Below are 22,599 nucleotides of genomic sequence, written 5' to 3' on the forward strand. Positions count from 1 at the left end.
GAGAATATGAACATTCGCTTGATATAGAGAAGTAGACAAATATACATAATATGTCAACTTTGACATTGTTCCAATTTGAAAGAAAAATTAGCATTATGTATTGAAAACTTATTCATTAAAAATGTTTAAATACAAAAAAAAATTTAATTTTTAATCAAGACGGAGCTTGGGAAAATTGATTTAATCGTGCTAATATTTTTTGTGTCTTTTTCTTTTTTTTTTTTTTTTTTTTTTTTTTTATTAATAGTTTGGTACCACATACTTCGTATATCGAGTCAAAATGTCGTTAGCCGATTTATAGACCGGTTAACCATGGTGTTCTTTTATACATGGGCACTGCGCTAGATTGTGTAATTTTAAAATACAATTTTTGTAAGTAAATAAGTTCACGAATTTAACGGACGATTAAATTTATTCTAGCTTCACAGGGGATGGCCATAGGTCTGTCAAAGGTACAAGTAAGAAAAATCTGGTACGAGTACCCTAGTTAAAAACCAAGATATGTATAGTCTATATCCGGTGAGAACAACGGAATTGATAAGCCGGATGAGACTAATTGAATACGGTCAATGCAAGCCACATTTTTGAAAAACACCCGGTATAGTTAATAAACTGCATAGTTACGTAAAATATAATATATTAAAAAAAAAAAAAAAAAAAAAAATAATATAGTAAATATATGCTTGTAATGCTTGAAATAGATTAAGCGTGAATTTTGTATTTGTCCATGCCAAAACGTTTGTTATAGTGTAAGAAGTATGAAAAGGAAGGATAAAAAATTGAAAAATCAGACGATTGCAAGCTGTATACGAGTATAGATGTAGCTGATCAATTATAAACTTTTCTTCAAAAAAAAAAAAAAAAAAAAAAAAAAAAAAAAAAATCAGAAAAAAATAATAATAGATAGGGATCAGGCCAAAAAAACACCTGTTTGACTACAGTTTAGCATGCAACTTCTATTTTTTACAGTATATGCTTTTTCTTCAACCTCTTGTAAACACTCCTACAAATCTTGTCGTGCCCATTCCTGGGACAACAACGCACATTATATGTAAAACAGGATAGAAGTCATTGTTTTTTTGCCAAATCTAACTTATTTATATAAAAAAAAGTCTATATGAATTATTAGGCAGAATCGACAAATAACCAATAAAGAGTTTAATAAAATAGAGTTTTTGCGATAAAGAAATGTTACTCTATAGTCGGCACACCGTGTCTTTTTTGAAGCATGGCACCCATATATACTAAAATAATGTTGAACTGTGTCTCATGTAGATTTGGTCGATGCCTCTTGGTTTTTTATTGACTTTTGAATTCCAAGACAAACGGAGATAAATTAACTTTATTGGCTATTATCCATGATATCTCATTTTATAATATTACGGAAGAATCAATCAGGTATCTTATTTTTATATGATTAGAAATAGGATCGTCATTAAAGGATAGGGGAGAGGTAGAAGTGGTATAGCAACGACGTAGAAAAACGGGCGTTCGCAGTAGGTGCTTGGAAATGAAGTATCGATGTCAGTATTATTGTTGTACGTATCATATATAGACGGCCGAGTTTTTTTTTTCGCATCATTGAGGGGACCGTTAAGAACAAATTTAATACAGAGCGGTTGTATTATATATTATAGATTAACAGGTTTTGAAGAATTCGCATTTGTAATCTCTGAAGGTCTATCATGGTCCCACCCATAGGTTGGTTAAAGTGGCGAGGACGACCACTTAGCAGTCACCCTATCAATAATTAATAAAAATGAAGAATATAATAAACAAACCTTATTTCTTTTAGAGTTTTTTAAATTTTTTTTTTTTTTTTTAAAAGATTTTTTTGATTATTTTAGACTAAATTTTTTAGACATATGATTATTTTAGACCAGATTGTCTGCCCATTCAAATGTCTTTCAAAATTATTAGTAGGAAATTTCTTTATATAATGGTTAATTTGGAATACTTTTAGAAAGTTTCATTTTCACCAAACAAAACTACGTATGTATAATAAATTGCAGTATGATCAACTATAATGCATGATGTATACTGGTGGCGTCAAAACTAATGTTGGGTTTTTCTCGATTATTTCAAAGAGAACTTATGACATAAACGTAGTGTTTTTCACACTTTTCGTTTTGAACAAAATATTTAAAAAAGTTTTTTTTTTTTTTTTTTTTTTTTTTTTTTTTTTTTTTTTTTTTTTTTATTACATAATTATTATTTGCTGCAGCGATAAAATAAATAATTATTACACTGATACGCCAAGTAAAAAAATAAATAGAAAAGGAAAATTATTTTAGACATCCAATTCATTAATATTTTGTTACGCTGATAAATATGTAGAGTACATCACTTATACCAGACACAACCCTCATAATAATACAAATTGCGAAAAACAAATCATGTTTATTCTCAAAGAGAATTATTGAAACAATTCTTTTTATTGAAGATTAGTTAAAAGTTGGATAAAAGATTTGTTGATTTATGATAATAATATACAGTCGTTCATTTGAAATAAGAGGCATATAATCTAGTTTTGACTTCATCCTGTAATATAACAAAAAAATAATATAAGAAATTTAATCATCTAAATGAATGTTTAAGAATACCTATCCATCTTAAACTTCTGTTTAGCTACAATACTCAAAAACACAACCCAAACAGGGTAAACAACCCTGTATATTACTTATTTTTAACTTAGAAGGGCTTTAATATATATTTTATTATATAACAAAAAAATTAATCCAAAAGGGTCAAAATGAACTCTATAAGATTACGACATTATAGTATATTTTCTGGAATGACAAATTTCTTGACAAATCTCACCAAGAAAAAATAAAATATTGTTTTTTTTTTTTTTTTTTTTTTTTTTTTTTAAAAGTAAATATGTATTTAAATCTATGAACTGTATATGCTATAAAAATAGCCTTCCCTGTCAAATTTACGCTACTTTTGCATGCAAGCATACCATTTTCAAAATCATGATAATTTTGAGTGAAAATATAAAATAGGAAGTCTGATATGAAGCTTTATCTAAACACGGGGTTGAATGTAGAATAAACACTATTTTACGCTTATTATATTTACAGAAAACTTGTAAAATACAAAATTTCTGACAGTTCGAAACAAAGCAAGTAAGAATGAAAACATAATTATAGAGCATAAAATCAGTATTTTTAATATGTTTTTTTTTTTTTTTTTTTTTTTTTTTTTTTTTTTTTTTTTATATTTATAGAAAATAAAGTTTATAATTACCTTCTGTATAAAGATAAGATACACAACTCTAAGATTCTAAAGACCAAGAGTGATTTAAAATCTATATGAATTTAGAGAAATAAATATATTTTTTTTAGAATTCATATTTCACTTATACTAGTTTCTTGTTTAATTAAATATGTTCAAAACTATTATTTCAGCAGGTAGAATACGACATTACACACTTTCTAACGTAAGCACGAACACATAAACGTCATGAGAAATAATAGTTTGTAATGCCTCAAATATCAAAAAATGAATACTGTTTCGTTTCTTCGCGAGGACGAAAAATGATTTTTTTAATTATGTTAGATTGCATTTAAGGTATTTCACTCGAATAAGCTTATAATAATTAATTTTTTTAAGACATAAACTAAACGAAACGCAGAAGTCGAGAAAGATAACAAAACTGCCGAATTTAGAAACGAATATGATTTTTTTCCCTTTTTTTTTTTTATTAATATAGATAGAATTGAAAATACAGCTTATTTTCGTAAAACATCGCGTGAACGGTGTAATAAGGAGCCAATAGATGTGACTCGCGCCCTTGAGTAGTGGTGAAGAGCATTTTTGAACGTTGGGCGGGTTTAACGGATTTCCCTCAAAGAATATCGTAGGGGAATACAAAAATTCAGAACGGGCAAGGCGCCATCTAGAAGATAGGATTTTACTAAGCCCTCATTGTATATCTATTTATACATAATCAAGGGTATTACGATTGGCGTAGGTATATGAACGGTATGAAGAAATTAATAAATAAAAAATATAACTTTTTTCAGCCTTTTTTAAAATAAATAAATAAATAAATAACGGTTTATTGCACAAAAAGCCAAAATAGATTCATCGACAAAGCATTTACAAATCAAACAAAAGCCCAAAAAATATACAATACAAATCATACAATTCAAAAAAAAAAAAATTAAGTCATTGAAGTTACAAATAGAACATACATGGGCACTACAGAACACAAAAAAAGGCGTATCAATAAACTTTTACAATAGGAAAATAATTGTAAATGGATATAACTTGTTAAGGGTTATTAAAATATTATAAGTCTAGACTTTACAGTGTGTGAGATGATAAAATTTTAAAATTCAAAATTCGTTTACAATTAACATCAACAAAACAAGTCGTTTACCGCATATATGGCTCTCTCCAGTACGTATGATTTCAGAGTTTTGCGAAATGCGGGAAGGAATGAAAAGCGACTTGATAACTGCAGAAGACAGATGATTGACATTTTTTTGGCATTTGGTAACCTGGGGTGTCCTACTAAGAATAGTTCTCGGCTGTATCTCGAAAGGTATTAGCCGTAGGGTTTTAACGAAAAAATATTTATAACTAAAAGGGCTAATGAGAAATTGTGGGAAATTATTTTTCGAAAAGTTTCGTAGAACGACGGCTAGGGGGCGCAACTGCAAAAAAAATATGAAAATGGAGTTTGTTAACACAATTTTTGCTAGATAAGGTGTACTATAATTAATAGCTTCATAATCTTCATAATTTTGCATATTTTTGTTTCGTTTTACTAATGTCATTAATTAGTTAGATCTTGTATTAGGTAATTCTTGTCGATTTTGAAAATAAACTAACTAGTTCTATCTGTATTTTTTTAGATGGGACATAATACAAGAGGCTTATGATACCGGTTTGTAAAAAACTAAGGTAACTTAAGGGCTTATTTTTTGGCCAGTTTATTATAATTTTTGCCTAATATCTTCGGTTTGAAGAAGATCATTCAAGATGCGGTTTTCGCTGACTTTTTAAGCTTTTACTACTCTTTACTATCAGCTAAAATTACATATACTTTTTCCTTTTAATTTTTTTAACTGCATTTAATTTTTATTAACATCTGGGCCTCTCCAAGTGAAACTATATAGTATCGTCCGCAAAGAGGCAGATTTTACCGCAAATGTCTAGATTGCCATGTTCGTTTGATAAACATCCAGAACACAAATAGGGCAGTACTTAAAAATATATATTGAAATTTTTTTTTTTTTTTTATAAAATCAAACTATATTAGGTATTTTACTTTAGATGGTCGGTAGCTTACTTTGCTAAAAATATGGTAATCGAAATCACTCAGGATGTAAAATATTCTACGCCAAACTATTCAGCCAAATTAAAAATAACTATCTTCTTCGTTTTTTTTAAATGAAACACCCTGTATTATTATTTTTCAATAGGCGGAGAATTAAAAAATGAATTATTTTTTTGATTTAAAATTTCAATTTTCTAGATAGTTTCGCAGAATACATGCCCAGTTCCTTATTTTCATTATGGGTCTTTATTTTTTTTCACCCCCCCAACCCCGAGGAGGGAGACATGGAGACCTCCACCGAACTCCGGCATCGAACATCCCACTTCTCTAACAGGGGAGGAGGGGTTTTGCTTTTGGTGTTCAATCATTGAACCCAAAATATTACTGGTAATATTACCCCTTTACATCATTTCCTACTACTAATTATTTTTGTTAAATTAATTTCTATATAATTTCCGTTTTTAGAACAAGATGCTAGATAGAAACTAATTATTTTCTCTAATTCATGCATTATTAATTGAAACTTCTCTATCTAGTCTCGTTCACATAGAGCAGATATTCGTCTCAATAGTTATTTAAGCCTATAACTAATCGATTACACCAGGCTATTTAGAGAAATACATATTACAATACTCTATATATAACATATAATTTAAAGTGTGAGCGAGAGTAAGAACATTTCTCTAGCAAAATTAGTACTATTAATCCAGAGAATATCTAATCATGTGGAGCTCGTGGCCTTTGGGACTGGGTAACGACAAAAACTCTTGAACACAAAACAAATTGTTTATCCCGCTACTCTGACGACTACAGTTTTTTTGCCATAATGGACATGTATGGACTGTTCCTATTCTAAATATCTTGAGAACGGTTGCTTGTAGCGATTTTTACCAAGAGACATTTTTTACGTAAAAAATCACGGAAATTATATTTTTTTACTCAGTGGTTTTATACAGGTACGAACGAAAAGTTATTACTCTTCAAAATAGTTAAAATACATGTAGGTGGCGCCCCTACAAATTGGAGTCATACTGACATCAAAATCAAATTTCTCATGTCAAAAAACTCCCAGATACCAATTTTCATCCAAATATTGACGTTACTTCAGAAATTATTTGGAAAAAATCGTAATAAAAACGAAATTTTTCAACCTGTATCTTCGAAACTAAGCATTTTGGGACATACGTTTATATAAACTTTTTTACTTATTTTTATCTGCAGAATATGCTGTCAAAGTTTCCGGAATACAGTTCGGACCACCCTGTATAGACAAACAAATTTACAAAGAAAAACAGATTATCTTATTGATGTACAGCTGGTTCCAATAAAATTGAATACGATTTAAAACATATTTTATTATTTCGGGCAATATATTCTATGATACGAGTCCCCCATTTATCTACTCATGTCATGCTGCCATTCTGAAAAATTTATTTGCCACTTTGTCAAAAGCAAATTTGTTTTAATGTCACAATAACCTTAATATGTCAAAATACTTGACACATGAATATACACTGCTCAAATATTCAAAATAAATGTGTAAAGAGTCGTATTCATTTTTTTTGGAACCAGCTGTACATATTTCGAGAATCATAAACAAAGCGAAAGAATAATTACTTTTTATATATGAAATTGATTCGCCGATTTCTTAATAAAGAAAATTTATTTATTATTATATTTGTAAAGTTATCAGATTGTTTAAGGGCTGAAAATATCTTTTTCGATTCAAAGTAAGGCAAGTGACGATAAACGTTTATTTTTCATTGAATTTCTAGTGTAATTTTTTGGCGTTTCAAACATGAAAAATGTCTCTCAACCGAAGTACTTGTAAATGGTATGAATGTATTTATACGTCGCGTAAATTGTGTGAATAGGATTATCCATATTGAAAATCAAAATTAATTGCTCCAAATTTTAACCTAAATTAATACTTATCCATATCTGCTCCTTGTTAACTTAGAAATTAACAACCAAATGCAATGTACACTAACAGGAACACCAAATGCACTGTACACAATAATTCAAGTCAATAATAGGCAGTCGACAATCATATTTTAATTAAAGTTTTAAATACCGATAACGTATGATGAATAATATAATATGGGAACCACCGAATTTCTAAAACCTATCGCAGTGTTCCCAACTCTCAAAAATTTATCTCCCTAAAAATCTAAAACGCTCGCATCAAAAATCCCCAAAATATCCCTAAAAACCTAAAAAAATATCCCGAAAAAACTCTAAAAATATAAATAATAATAAATAAACAATTTGTTGTGTTTTAAGTGGTTGACCTTGAAATGTCTGATCACAGCCATTGCAACCATTAGCCAACTGTTCGAAACTTTCCATTAAAGCAATATCAAACCTTCTTAAATCCAAACAACTAAAATCCCCACAACTATTATCCAAGATTTGGTGATTAAAATAAATAAATTATTTTGTTTTATTTATACTTTCCTATTAATTTTGAAAAATAGCAGTAGCGGTCTTATCTCCTCTTTGGTCGGTAAAATTCCATTGAAATTTTATCCCTAAAAATATCCCCAAAAAATTTTACTCCCTAAAAAAATCCCCATATAGATTTTTTCTCCCCAAATTTAGGGATAAAATCCCGGAGTTGGTAACACTGCCGAAGATATCGCCTAAACCCCGCCTTAATTCGACGTAGTCATCGATTTCCGTCGCTACCGCACGATGAGTTAGACAGAGACAAAAGACACACATCGACGGCTGAGTGGAAGATCAAAATTTAATTTGAAAGGCGATGCTAGAAATCGCCGAACAAAGACGGCAGGCATTATACTCCAACGGTCAAAATTATTTTGATTTCTAACGCTGCATACGCCAGCGGTAGTTAATATATTAATATAAAACACTACAAATATTAAATTAATATTAATTGTTACAACTCATTTCCGTGTATTAATAGTAGGTATTTTTATATGTATTGGCAACATTAATAGAGTAAATATTATAATGTAAAAAAAAATCTGGCAAAATTGTAGGGTCGACCCTGACGAGTCGCTACTGAATATTATGGAGTAAAGTATAATATAACAAGATCATACTAGTATGCGATATATTTAGAGAAACAGTCTAAACCATGAGTTTGGCATCGATTCCAAAAATATGTATGTTGATGTGGGGCATCTGGCCCCCAGAGTTCATAAAAAATCCCAGTTTAAGAACTTGGTACCTGATTTATAAATATATTTTGGTGGTTTATGTTTCGATCCTTGCAGGTTCTTTAATATCTGAGTGGATCAGACTCATTATTTTCCACAAATCAGCTGAAAGAATCAGCAGCAGCGGTTCTCTGGTGGTTACTATAATCCTGCTCTCAATCAAGATGCTCATTTATCAGAAAAACAAGATTCCTCAAAGGTTTGCTAAGTTTGTGGAAGTGGAAACAGATATTGAAGATTCCAACGATCCTGAAGTTCAAAAAATATACTATACAGTTCTCAGATACGATAGATACTTGAATATTGGAGTTATTATAGCGACAACTTTGGCAGTGAGTTCGTTTGCTATCATAGATATAATTAAATTATGGGAGATTGGAGTGGAAGCCTGGAATTTTGATGAAGCTTCATTCATGTATGAGTTGTATTTTCCATTTGATAAGAAAAAATACATGATTGTGGTGGTTGCTTTTAATTTGTATACAATATATATGGGAGGAGTTCTTAATGTTGTGTGTTTGTTGCTCATATATACTTTAATAGTTTTTTCCGCCTTGCAATTGAGAATTTTACGAGTGAGGCTCAGAAAGTTTCATACATTTGTCGGAAAATATGGTAAAGATATAAGCGAGACCCTTTATTACTTCATTGTTAAACATCAGAAGTCTATAGAGTATGTACATACAAGAAAAAAAATGATTTATTGTTTATAAAATTAGGTATATTTTAGGTTTGTTGAGACGTTGAATCAATCAGTAAAATATGTCATGCTTATTGAATTTTTGTTGAATTCAGCCAACGTTGCTTCGGTCTTGTTTTACATTATAACAGTAAGTTAGAAAATTGTACTGAATTCTTCAAGATGATTTAATTAGTTTTTATCAGTATTGGTGAATCATGATTTACAAGGTTGTGAATAGGTATACTAGGTTACTTTATGGGCGTGGTCTGTATTTAATGCATACGACAGAGATAAATATAAATGACCGGTTGACAAACAGAGAGATAAAATAAAAAGCGGCATACAATGTTGTCGGTTTTTCCGTGTGTAGGAAAGTGTATGTAGAAAAAAATAAACTATTTTAAAAACTTTCATGTATACTACTGAAATAAAGATCATATATCTAAACTAAATATAATCTATTATAGCTGTAGTAAAATGAATAACTAATTGTAAAAAATAAACATTTTTCGTAAACACCTACTTGTGCGGTTTGAAATGTTGATGCAAAATCCGGCAATACCGCATAGAAGAAATGTATCAACCTAACTTTCACCTCTTTTTGATACATTTGATTTTTCATTTAAGCTGTCTACAACACTGTCTTACATGTTTAAATTCAGAACACGCAGTTTCGATGACCAGATCGGTATATTTTGTGGTGGGAATATTTCTTGACAAAAGCCTATTTTTTGCCAGTGAAACAGAAATCAAAAAATGTAATTTTTGTGTAAAACAAGTGTTAGATGTCCTGTAGAATGCGCATTTATTGTCTTATAGTCGAAGATTCCCTTAACATTAGGACCATTTAATCTGCGTTATGTAAAAATACGAAACATATTATTCAGCAAAAAATCGTTGTAGAGATCAGTTATTGCTATTAAATACTTATTTTCTATTAAACAACATTATTATTTGAGAGATTCCTTTCATCAGAAGTGGGATTTTTTTGTGTAGTGTGTGCCAATTTATCGCAGTGAATTCTTGTAATTTTGTAGCATATATATAAGAATCGCTTTTAAAACGTCCTTCGACGTTGTGCTATGCCTAGTCGCCATTGATTTCGTTCATTCCTGCCTCCGTCACGCAGATCCCTTGAGCTCATCGCCTTCTTGACATTTTCCATCCAGTTTGTCCTTGGTCTTCCCCGTTTCCTTCTCTTTTGTGGAAGCCAGTTTTGTACCTTCTGAGGCAGTCGCGTGTTGTCCATCCTTCTCACATGTTCATACCACTTCAGTTGGGCACTCTCTATTACCTCTACTATAGTTTTTTGTCTACCCATTTTGTCCCTGAAAAAGTCCCCTGTCCCTTTTTGTTCCAGTAAAATTATGCAAAAGAAGAAAAAATTATCTACATCTAGTTCATCTGACACTAACTTCATGTCCACTTCTTCAACATGTTCGTCTTTGTCGTCTAGTAAAAAAGCTGTCGAACCAGAGATATTTCAAATTGGTGACTTTAGCTCACTAAAATTGAGATCAAGCCCACCAAGTAATAACAACAAGGAAAAAACTGTACATATTTTCTAAACGGAATGCCTTTATATTGAGTATTAAATTTCTTAGGTTGAGTACAATTACACTTAAACGTGTTTAATTATTGTATGTAAAGTTTTTTTACTCATATATGCCTCATATACATTTTTAGTTTAAATTAGATTTGTTTCAGGTCAAGTCTACGGATTTTTTCTATGCAATCTGTTTACTAGCTCTTCAACTTCTACAGGTATTTGTTATAGCTTGGATATCAAACGAAGTGAAACTTGAGGTAATAATGCTAATAATCTACAGGGTTGTCACCACATACGACACGGAGTATTATAGCTAAACGATTAGATTTTTACAAATTGTAAGTTTTGGGTTCGTTGAAGGACTATTAGTGCTACAATTTAAAAATATTTTTACAAGATACAGAGTGTCCCTAATAAGTAAAAAATATCAAATTTGTATTTTTTTAAATGGAACACCCTGTATATTATTACATTTTTAGTTTCTACGATTAAAATAAAGGTAAATTTGATTAAGGTTTATTATACTTAAACATTACCGTTTTTGAAATATTTTCAATTTTGTGAAATTGCAGTAAAAATTTTAAAGCTTTATTTCTCCAAGGGTATCAATGTTTTTAATACTAAATATTTAATGAAGTTTATTTATTGATCAGTTATTGTGTTGCAATAATAAAAATAATACTACTTTATAGAGAGTGTCTAAAAATTTACTTTAAATAATTATTAACTTCAAACGGCAACAACTTCTTTAATTTAAATAGAATGCCCTGTATATTTTAGGAGAATCAGATGCACAATTAAATTGTCTATCAAATTGTATTATGCCATTTTTTATCTATCCCTTCAAGTTTTCGTAGAAAATGCATTTTCTTATAATTTAGACTTCATTTATCAATATATCCATGGAATATTGACATTTTAGATTGTTTTTAAAGCAGCAAATGTACAAAATGTACAGACTAGTAATATTATCGTTTTTAGCAAAACGATAATATTACTAGCCCATTTGTATGCAAAAAGAAAACTATTTAAATCTTTATCAAAGAGTATACCATTAATTAAATATAACACCATTATTTCCGCCCATATATAATTAATTACATACTTAATTGTGTTCGTTAAAAATTATTATAAATAAATGTGGATTTGAGTCAGAAATCAATATAATAATAAGTTATCAAATTAAAGTCTCTGTTGTTATAAATAAGCATTTATTAAAAAATAAAATATCATTTTTAAGGTGTTACTTTTTATCACACTGTCTAATGCCCATACAAAATTCAGTTTTTTAGTATTTGTAGCAATTATTATTAATCAACGCAAACAGTCAGTTAATGTAGTTTGAATACTGGAATCATATTAATTGGTCCTCTTTAACAAATATTTAAACAGTTTTTTTTTATTTTTTAATGAAATAAACGAATTATATCGACAATATTAGTATCTGTACTCTTTAAAAATTTGGTACATCTTCAAAAATAATCTAAAATATCAATAGTCCATGGGTATATTGATAAATAAGTTCTAAATTACAAGAAAATGCATTTTCTACGGAAACTTAAAGAGATATGTAAAAAATGGTATAATATAATTTGATAGACAATTAAACTGTGCATCTGATTCTCGTAAAATATACAGGGTGTTCCATTTAAATTAAACAAGTTATTGCCGTTTGAAGCTAATAATTATTTATTTAAAATAAATTTTTAGACACTTTGTATAAGGTAGTATTATTTTTATTATTGCAACACAATAACTGATCAGTAAATAAACTTCAGTAAATATTTAGTATTAAAAACTTTGATACCCTTGGAGAAATGAAGCCTTCAAATTTTTACTGCAATTTCACAAAATTGAAAATATTTCAAAAACGGTAAGGTTTAAGTATAATAAACCTTAATTAAATTTACCTTTATTTTAATCGTAGAAACTAAAAATGTAATAATATACAGGGTGTTCCATTTAAAAAAATACAACTTTGATATTTTTTACTTATTTGGGACACTCTGTATTTTGTAAAATTATTTTTAAATTGTACCTCTAATAGTCCTTCATCGAACCCAAAACTTACAATTTGTAAAAATCTCATCGTTTAGCTACAATAGATACTACTCCGTGTCGTATGTGGTGAACAACCCTGTATAAAATCCTTAAGTGACTGACATACTGATAAATCACGATCCTGCTCAAACCAATCAACGTAAGAAGCTAAATTTTGGCATACAGGTTGATTCTAGGGTGTAGAGGTTCGATAAGAAGGGATTTTTCGAAATTCCAGTTCCAAGAGGGTGAAACCACCCCTCAATATTACAATATTTTTTATTTAAAAAACGGTCAAGTTTCCCAAAAAACGCTTAAAGACGTATATTTTATTTCGTTTTTTTACATACGAATGTGTCAGAAGTTCAACAACTATAGTAAAAACGTATACAGGGTGTTTCGAAAAATCTGGTCATTGATTAATCACGATCCTGCTTAAAGCGCTTGACGTAAAAAGCTGATTTTTGGAAAACAGATTGACTTTAGGGTGTAGAGGTTCGAAGTTCGATAAGAAGGGACTTTTCGAAACTCGAATTCTAAGGGGGTGAAACTATCCCTCAAATATTAAAATATTTTATATTTAAAAACCGGTGAGTTTTTCGGAGAAACTATTAAACACGTATATTTTATTTTGTTGTTTTACATATTTCAAGATTTTTTATAAATTTATACAGGGTGTTTCATAAAATATGACCATTGAGTAATCACGATTCTGCTTAAACTGCTTGATGTTTAAAGCTGATTTTTGGCAAACGGATTGACTGTGGGGTGTAGAGGTTCGACATGGAGGGGTTTCTCGAATCTCAAATTCCAAGAGGGTGAAAACGCCCCTCAAATATTACAATATTTGATATTTAAAAAACGGTCAGTCTTTTGGGAAAACGCTTGGACAAGCATAATTTATTTGGGTTTTTTACATATTTTGAAATTTTTTAAAAAATCATACAGGGTGTTCTAACAAGTTGGGTAATTTCTTAACCACGATTCTGCTTAAACTGCTTGACGTAAAAAGCTTATTTTTGGCAAACGGATTTTTCGAAAGTCAAATTCCAACGAGATGAAACTACCCCTCAAATATTACCAAGTTATATAATAATATCGCCATATTGTTTTTTTTCATGCTGACATAAATGTGAGAAAATTTATTTATATTTTATTAGTGATATTATAAATCCATTTACAACAAAACTCAACAAGGTAAACTTGGTGTTAAGTAGAAAATTGGTGTTTTCAATGCCGTTTTCCTTGCATGCTACAATTTCACATAAAAAAATGTCAAAAGTTGACATATGGAATGTCATTCTATTCAGAGTATCATTTTCTATCGAATGAAGTAAAAAATGCCGAGGGTGCCATTTAAAAATCAAAAGTTGTGGTCATTTCCGGTTAAACAGGAAGTGACCGAAAACAATTGAATACGTCAATCAATCATAATTTATGTCATATACTAACATACCAAATCTCGTTTATTTATCTGAAAAACTAAAAAGTTATGGGGGTGATGTGGGGTAAATTAACCCAGAATTGTATGTATGCTGTTAAATTATTCAAAATTTAATTTAATTTGTATAAATTTTTGATAGATTCGAATTTTGGGGTTTAGGTTTGAATTAAAATAGTCAAATTGAAAAAAAAAACTGAACTATAACCGACGATAACGACAAAAACGTAACCTAAAAAGGATACTGAATATTAAAACGTTGAAAAAACCTACTGTTCTAGATAGGTACACACGGAAATCAATTTTCATTGTTCCTTTCATTAAACAGAAATTTGTTCGACACAGCATTTAACGGAACCTGTGATGTGTAAATAGCTGACTATTATCGGCGAAAAAAAGCTGACTAAACTATAGTAAAAACTTTGAAGGTAGAATAAAAGCAGCTTTTTTAAAGCGGAGCACATTGTAAGCGAGTGATACGGAAAATTGGACAGAAATCAGATTATGCTTTTCATATAAAACAGTACACCTATATTTTAAAGCTTTTTAAAGATATACAGGATGGTACAAATTCGAGGTACGAGTATTTGTATCTCGGTAACTGTAATAGATACGATTGCTGAGTTTTTTGGAATAGAAAAAGTTCAAAGAACTATAAATAAATAATGTGTTCTTTTTTTATAAATTGGATTAGGATCGAAAGAAATCAACAGAAGTCCTTTGTTTTAAATTTGTCGACGTTTCGCAAAATTTATTTGCATCTTCAGGACACTACAAAGTTAAGAGAGCAAAAATACAATCAAATAAAAGTTTTTCCAAAAATTCAACAAACAACCTAAAATACATATCAGTGGAATTCCACACATATACAATTGGTAAAACTACCCTAATGTTAACAATTAAATAAAATATATGTATATGTTACTCACATTTAAATCTGGACTTTCTTAGTCATATCCATTAATACACGGATGGTATAGAGGGGAGTGGTATATATCCCTTTTTTCCTTTTAAAACACATAACACACTTACATAAAAAAAAACATATAACACAATTATGTATAGAGAAATATCACGAAAATCTTTTCCTTTCACAGACAAGCAGTGCAGATGTACCTACGTTGACCGTATACAGAGAGCAACTAATTCTAGTTGATAAAATACTAATATAATTTTTACCTGGAGATAAAGAACAGTTGAAAAAAGAAACATATAAAAATATTATTTGGATTTAAACCATTATTTTGAAGTTATATTATTTAATTTTTGAAAGAATATTAAAATATGCTGTACTCAGGTTTTCTACGTCTGTTCTTTTATTAACGCAATTTTTGTTTTTTTGGATTTCTATCATCTCTGCAAATAATCTTTTCTTATAATTAGATTGTGTTTGTAAAATAGTGGTATTGTCAAAATCGAAGTTATGGCCTGTCTCTATTTTGTGTTCTACTAATGCGGTAGGATTAGATTTCAAAAGAAAGTTCCTTTGATCATTTTTATGTTCATTCAATCTTTGTTTTAAATATCTACCGGTCTGCCCAACATAGCTTTTAGGACATTGAGTACAAGGAATGTTATATATTATGCCGGATTTCAGTTCTTTTTTATTCTTTGATTTTGTTTTTGAAAAGAACCGTCTCTTTATGGTGTTATGACTCCTTGTTGTAATTTTTATTTTTTCCTGTTTTTTTGTAGTATGACCCTTAAATGTGTTTTTAATTTGTTCTGACAGACAGTCGATATAAGGTATTTTACAATAAACTTCTCTATCATTTTGGTTAGTAGATTTTACAACGGTTTTCTTGTTAAGAATTTTTTTAATCATAGATATTGGATAATTATTTTTAATCAACATGCTTTCGATATATTTTAAATTTTTATTATGAAAATTAATTGATGATAGTGATGTAGCTCTGATTTTCAGGTTATTAATAACATTAATTTTTTGTTTCAAAGAATGTTCGGAGGAATAATTGAGAAATCTCTCAGAGAATGTCGGCTTGTGATACCAATCTGTCTCTATTAATTGATTGTGTCTAATTAGTCTCACGTCAAGGAATGCTATGCTGTTGTTTATTTCTTTCTCCAATGTAAATTGTAGTTTAGGGTGATAACAATTAAATATGTCTAATATACTTTGTTCTTGATTAATAGGAATTGAAGTTATAATATCATCAACATAACGTTTAAAAAACGGCAATTGAAAAGGAAGTTTTTTAATACATTGATCCTGTAAATCCTGCATAACTAAATCAGAACAAATCGGTGATACACAATTACCCATTCCCAGTCCATATATCTGTTGATAATAAAATTTTTGGAAAAACTTTTATTTGATTGTATTTTTGCTCTCTTAACTTTGTAGTGTCCTGAAGATGCAAATAAATTTTGCGAAACGTCGACAAATTTAAAACAAAGGACTTCTGTTGATTTCTTTCGATCCTAATCCAATTTATAAAAAAAGAACACATTATATATTATTGGATCGACAACAATAAAAATTATACTGTAAATAAAATTGAACGAAAAATAAATTTGTGCAATAGGGAGGGTGGTAACCCTTTTGAAACATGTAGAGCATTAGAAACTAGTTAGAAGTTGATTTATCTATAATAACTACGATTAATATTATTCTTATTATGAGATCACACATTGACATTTCAAATTCACAATAAAGAAAGTTAAAAATAATAACTTGCTGATTTGCTGAAATTGCTGACCTGGATATTATTTATTTGAATCTTCCAATTGGCTCGATTTTCTTTATTCAATGTTAATTAGCCTTGATTAATATTTATATGTAAAATTAAATAGGGAATGCTATCGACTTTTGGGGGGTAATAACTTTTTTAAAAAAGGAAAAAAAATTCTAGGTCCCCATTTACAAAAAAAAAAGTTTAAGCAGGTTTTAGAAAAACAAAACGTCTAATTGATCTACCACGCGATCAAATGATGAAGGTAAAAAAGTTTCTTAAAGAATGTGTTTATGGATTTTTCTAACTGTTAAAATAAACTCGTAAAAAACAAAAGCGACAACCGGAGATTTCATTTTCCGCCATATTTCCGAAAATGACACAGAAAACTTCAACAATTCAACTCATTACATTATTGGGCTCATTGACAGGTAACTTTGAGCCAGTTTGACCAACCCTGTGTCTCTTACTGTTGAAAATATAGCATAATATGGCATTAGTGATTACAAAAATAATAAACAACACTGTTTTCTTGGCTTTTGCAAAGATTTTGCAATGTTTCCATTTTACAAATTTTGCATAAATATAAAATTAAAAATAAAATTTGCAATTGAGAAATTTCAATTGCAAATTTTATTTTTTGTGAAGATTTTTATTAACAATTTACAGTAATTGGTATTTTGTTGATTTAGAGTCTGAAGGTTGCCGATGCTGTATATGACAGTCCCTGGTATGAACAAGATGAAAAAATAAAGAAGTTACTTCATATAATTTTGTTGCGAGGACAGAAACCATTGACATTCACCATTGGGCCATTCAAGCCTATGGTAGCTGAAACGGCCATAATGGTATGTACCTATCTATAGTTCATATCAAACAAAGTTTTAGTCACGTGATTAAGCTTGACCGGCACTCACAGCGTTGGCTACTTTTTCATATTTTCTTTTAATCAAAATATTTTAGGAAAAAAAATTAATTAATTATAAATATTATAAACTCACCGGCAAAAAAAAACGGCCACTAAAAACTAGACCCAATTTCAAAGTTGGATTTCTCGCGAACCACTCATTAGATTTTGATGATTTTTCTTTTAAATTGTAAATTAATTCCTTTTTAACGCATTCTACGTCAGAAATTTTTATTTCGAATTTATTTTGAGCATATACAGGGCACAACAATAAGACGAAATTTTTCGCCCGAACTTTGTAACACCCTGTAGGGTGCAGCAGCGGTAGTAGCTATTGCTAAATTAAATGACATTGTAGCCTCGTCTTTTTTGAGCATTTTATTTTTTTAATCATCATATTATATCTTTTTGTATTGGAGATATGCTGTTTTAAAACGAACGTCTCGGAAAAATTCAGGATTCATCTCGGAAAAAGCAGAAAGTACCGTTTGATCGAAAAAAAACGGCGTCCAGTTGGCTTGGAAATGACGATCGATGACATTTCCCATATAATTTTACATATAAAATGACAGCGATCTTCATTTCATAGCCATCGTTGACGCCGTTTTTATTCGATCATACGGTATTATGTGTAAATAATCAAGGCGACATAGGCGAAAACAGATTTATGAGTATTTGCAATACATTTATGAGTATTTACAACATAATTCGTTTAAACCGAATACTTCTAATTCAAAACTAAAATGTCAAAAAGAAAAAATGACAATGTCAGGAAACAAATCCTTTTTATGATTATCACTTTTTAACCAACCAAACTATTTTTTTTGATAATTACTGTTCAATAAAATTATTCATTAGTAAAGGTATATTTACACACAATCAAGTCTCAGAATTGTCATGAATAATATGTTTTTCTTTTTTCAGACAATTCAAGCTGCATATTCTTATGCTACTTTAATGATGAAGACCTACAATAAATAAGAAAATTATCAAGAACACGTATAGGGTGATTCAAACTTCCCGCCCTTGGCTTATAACAGGAAAAGGAAACCTGCAAATACAAATTTCGAAGACAGGATTTGAATGGCAGTGTGTAAGGAATATTTATTATAACGGTGAAATTGGGGAACCCATCGGTAACCCATTTAAACAGAAAGATGGGTTACCGATGGGTTCCCCAATTTCACCGTTATTCGCAGAAATATTTATGGCAGATTTTGAAAAGAAGCTATTTAAAAACAAGAGTAGTTTAATATCAAAAATAAATTATTGGGCAAGATATGTAGATGACATTTTTTGAATTTGGTCAGGCACCGAGAGAAATTTAAACAGTTTTTTAACATTATTAAATTCAATTAACCCGAGAATACAATTTACTATTGAAAAAGGTATTAATACCATCAATTTTCTTGATGTTACAATTATAAAACAGTCTAATAGATTACAATTTGATATTTACAGGAAACCCACTACCACAGACACTGTAATACATAGTCAATCACACCAATCCTGGCAAATCAAAATGTCACCCTTTCATAGTTTAATTCATAGATTAGTAATGTTTCCACTGAGCCCAGAGAATTTTAAAAAAGAGTTAAATATTATTAAACAGATCGCCATCAACAATGGATATAAGTGTTCCCTTATTGATAATATGCTAAAGAAAAAACAAAACAAAATATTAATGAAAAATTTTTAATCCGCTAATTCTAAAGACAATAACAATTATCAACCTTTAAACTACATTCCTAATTTAACTAACAAAATATCAAATAATCTCAATAAAATAGGATGTAAAACTATTAACGTAAATAAAAGAAATTTAGGTCAAATTTTATTAAATAATAAAGACAAAACTAATGTCAAAAATAAGTCGGGTGTATATAGGGTGGATTGCAATACTGTGATGCCGTGTACATAGGCCAAACAGGTAGAAATTTAGATATAAGGATTAAAGAACATGTAAAGTATATTAATAATCTCCAGCATAGTTCTGGTCTTGCAACTCATTGTATAGTAAATAATCACAAAATTAATGAAAACTCAATTAAGTTACTACACAGAGAAACAAAGGTAGACGCTTAAATTACATTGAACAGTTAGAAATACTAAAATCTGTTAAAAACGAAAATAATGTTAACGACCAACAAGGATTTCTAAACACATTTTTTATTACCCCTATTGTAAACTCTCTGAACCCACCCCCATAGCAAATATATATATAGTTACAGTGTAGTTAGACGATTAGTTCTCAAAAAACTCTTGAAAAAGGTCTAACAAGCCGAAACATATATGTAGAGTTAAAGTTACTCTTATTAAAAGTTTTTTGAAACATCTAAAAGCGTGCTTTATTAAAATACTAATTTATTTATTTATTTTTTTTTATAAACTTTTTTAATGAAAGTTGTTTAAAATATATGTTCTTTCAGAATATGAAAAAAAACGATGACTTTGTGAAAAAAAATATTTTTTTTGACGTCATTTTCACCATTTTAAAAAAAGTTGAAAAATGTTTAAATGCGAAAAAATATACCTTACACACTGCCATTCAAATCCTGTCTTCGAAATTTGTATTTGCAGGTTTCCTTTTCCTGTTATAAGCCAAGGGCGGGAAGTTTGAATCACCCTGTACATATAAAACTATAATATAATTCTATTATAAACAATACAGCATTAATTTATAGCATTACACTCAGCATTATTATACACAATTATAATATATCTATAGCAAAACGAAAGCAAATGGATATACGAGTATTTCAGTAATTATTCTTTTCAAGCCTTTTTATATAAAATTATTGAAAATTGACTTTTGAATTTTCATGTTGAAGTTACTGAGATTTGATAAAAGTTAAAATGTTCTTAATCAAAATCAATCGACTGTTTAATGGCCTAAATTATAGTCAATGTTTTATATACACTAATTAGCAACACTGGTAATAAAACGTATAATTTATATGGGCATTTTTCTATCCTTTCTTTGTCACGCATAGAATATAGTAGATTTCGCAAGTTTGTTTATCTTTTTGCTTATATTTATTCCATAATTTTTATTTAATATAGTACATTATGAGGTTCTGTATTTGTTATAATTCTAACTGTTTACTATCAACGAGGATGACACTTTTTAAATTTCAGAAAATATCCAAATATCATCGTATCATTTTTTACAGGAAATAGGACTCCACATAGATATAATTTTCCACGGATTCCTTTTTCTTTTTACTAAAAATCGTCGCTAACACCAGAGATTTTCCAGCCACCATGTCGTTTTAATCTTAAAACATTCCAAAGTTTTCAGAAATGAATAGCGGGTATGAAATTTTGTATAGTTTCAAATATTCAGCAGTTTCATAGAAACTTTTCATACCATATACTATCTGACTTCTGCAGTGTGTCGTATTTGGTACATGTAAAAATAATTTAAGTTTAATTTTGCAGATGTTTAATACTAATTATTTAAATTTGAAATATTCTACAGAACTTTTAATGAAAAGAAAATTCAAAAATACTAGTGATGGGTTGTTATTTAACTATCTGTTATTTTATAACAATTATTTATAAATAACATAACGCAACCGTTACTACTTCTAAAAAATAACAGATATAAAATAACGACACGTAGAGGTCGGCCGCTGGTGAAACGAAAAACGAAGTTGGCGCTCTGCACCGCCACGAAATTCTATGCTGCTCGAAGCAATTCCAAAAAACAACTAGTATGGATGGAAAACATGTTATTTCGTCAACCATCAATACAGGCGGCGAGACAACGGACAACGGAGTGGGGAATGCGCTACTGCGAACGTAGCTGCTTCGGTCGACGCCGTCGATGGTCGTATTGGGCTTACAACAGCTTAGAAATAATAGGATATAAAAGAAGCAGGTTTTTTGAAACAGTTGCGGGCATAACGCCTGGCGGTCGAGATAACAGGAGTGGGAAAGGAACGCTGCTGCATCGGTCGATTGTGGATGGAGGCTCGCAACGGGTTGGAGAAGCAGTCATTTTAGATACGTTGTTTTTCAACCTGTTACGAGCATAACAGGGCGGCGGCGGTCGAGATAATCGGAGTAAGAAAGGAACGTTGCTGCATTGGTCGATTGTCGATGGAGGTTCGAAACATGTTGGAGAATAACGCATCAGTTGTTTTAGATACATTGTTTTTCAACCTGTTACGAGCATAATGGGCGGAGGTCGAGATATTATGGCGCTGTATGTTTCAGTACTTACTTATTAAGTTTCATTATTTAGGTATTTATTTATTCTGAAAAATTTTCAGAATAATATTTTAAGATTTTTTAAAAATGTATACAGGGTGTTTTGAAAAATCTGGTTATTGATTAATCACGATCCTGCTTAAAGCCCTTGACGTAAAAAGCTGATTTTTGGAAAACGGATTGAATTTAGGGTGTAGAGGTTCGATAAGAAGGGATTTTTCGAAACTCGAATTCTAAGGGGGTGAAACTACTCTGAAATATTAGAATATTTTTTATTTAAAAACCAGTGAGTTTTTCGGAAAAACTCTTAAAACACGTATATTTTATTATGTTGTTTTACATATTTTAAGATTTTTTAAAAATTTATACAGGGTGTTTCATAAAATATAACCATTGAGTAATCACGGTTCTACTAAAACTGCTTGACGTTTAAAGCTGATTTTTGGTAAACGGATTGACTGTGGGGTGTAGAGGTTCGATAAGGGGGGTTTCTTGAATCTCAAATTTCAAAAGGGTGAAAACGCCCCCCAAATATTACAATATTTGTTATTTAAAAAACCGTTAGTCTTTCGGGAAAACGCTTGGACAGGCATATTT

General features: G+C 29.7%; 1 protein-coding gene across 1 annotated transcript; it reads left to right on the forward strand.

Moving 5' to 3' along the window:
* Positions 1-8,393: 8,393 nt before the first annotated feature.
* LOC115888881 (odorant receptor 49b-like) lies at positions 8,394-18,774 on the forward strand. Its single transcript, XM_030908748.1, has 5 exons — positions 8,394-9,148; positions 9,206-9,305; positions 10,865-10,963; positions 17,573-17,728; positions 18,712-18,774. The coding sequence occupies exons 1-5, from the start codon at positions 8,394-8,396 to the stop codon at positions 18,766-18,768; spliced, it is 1,167 nt and encodes a 388-aa protein (XP_030764608.1). The 3' UTR covers positions 18,769-18,774.
* Positions 18,775-22,599: the final 3,825 nt, after the last annotated feature.

The sequence above is a fragment of the Sitophilus oryzae genome, unplaced genomic scaffold (genome assembly GCF_002938485.1).
Source record: "Sitophilus oryzae breed Bouriz unplaced genomic scaffold, Soryzae_2.0 scaffold_808_pilon_pilon, whole genome shotgun sequence".
NCBI lineage: Eukaryota > Metazoa > Arthropoda > Insecta > Coleoptera > Curculionidae > Sitophilus > Sitophilus oryzae.

Excerpts from the sequence above, each read along its gene's own strand:
- LOC115888881 (XM_030908748.1), top strand. The coding sequence starts at position 8,394 with ATGAGTTTGGCATCGATTCCAAAAATATGTATGTTGATGTGGGGCATC. Across the intron at positions 9,149-9,205 it reads AAACATCAGAAGTCTATAGA|GTTTGTTGAGACGTTGAATC; the intron begins GTATGTACATAC and ends GGTATATTTTAG. Across the intron at positions 9,306-10,864 it reads TCTTGTTTTACATTATAACA|GTCAAGTCTACGGATTTTTT; the intron begins GTAAGTTAGAAA and ends GATTTGTTTCAG.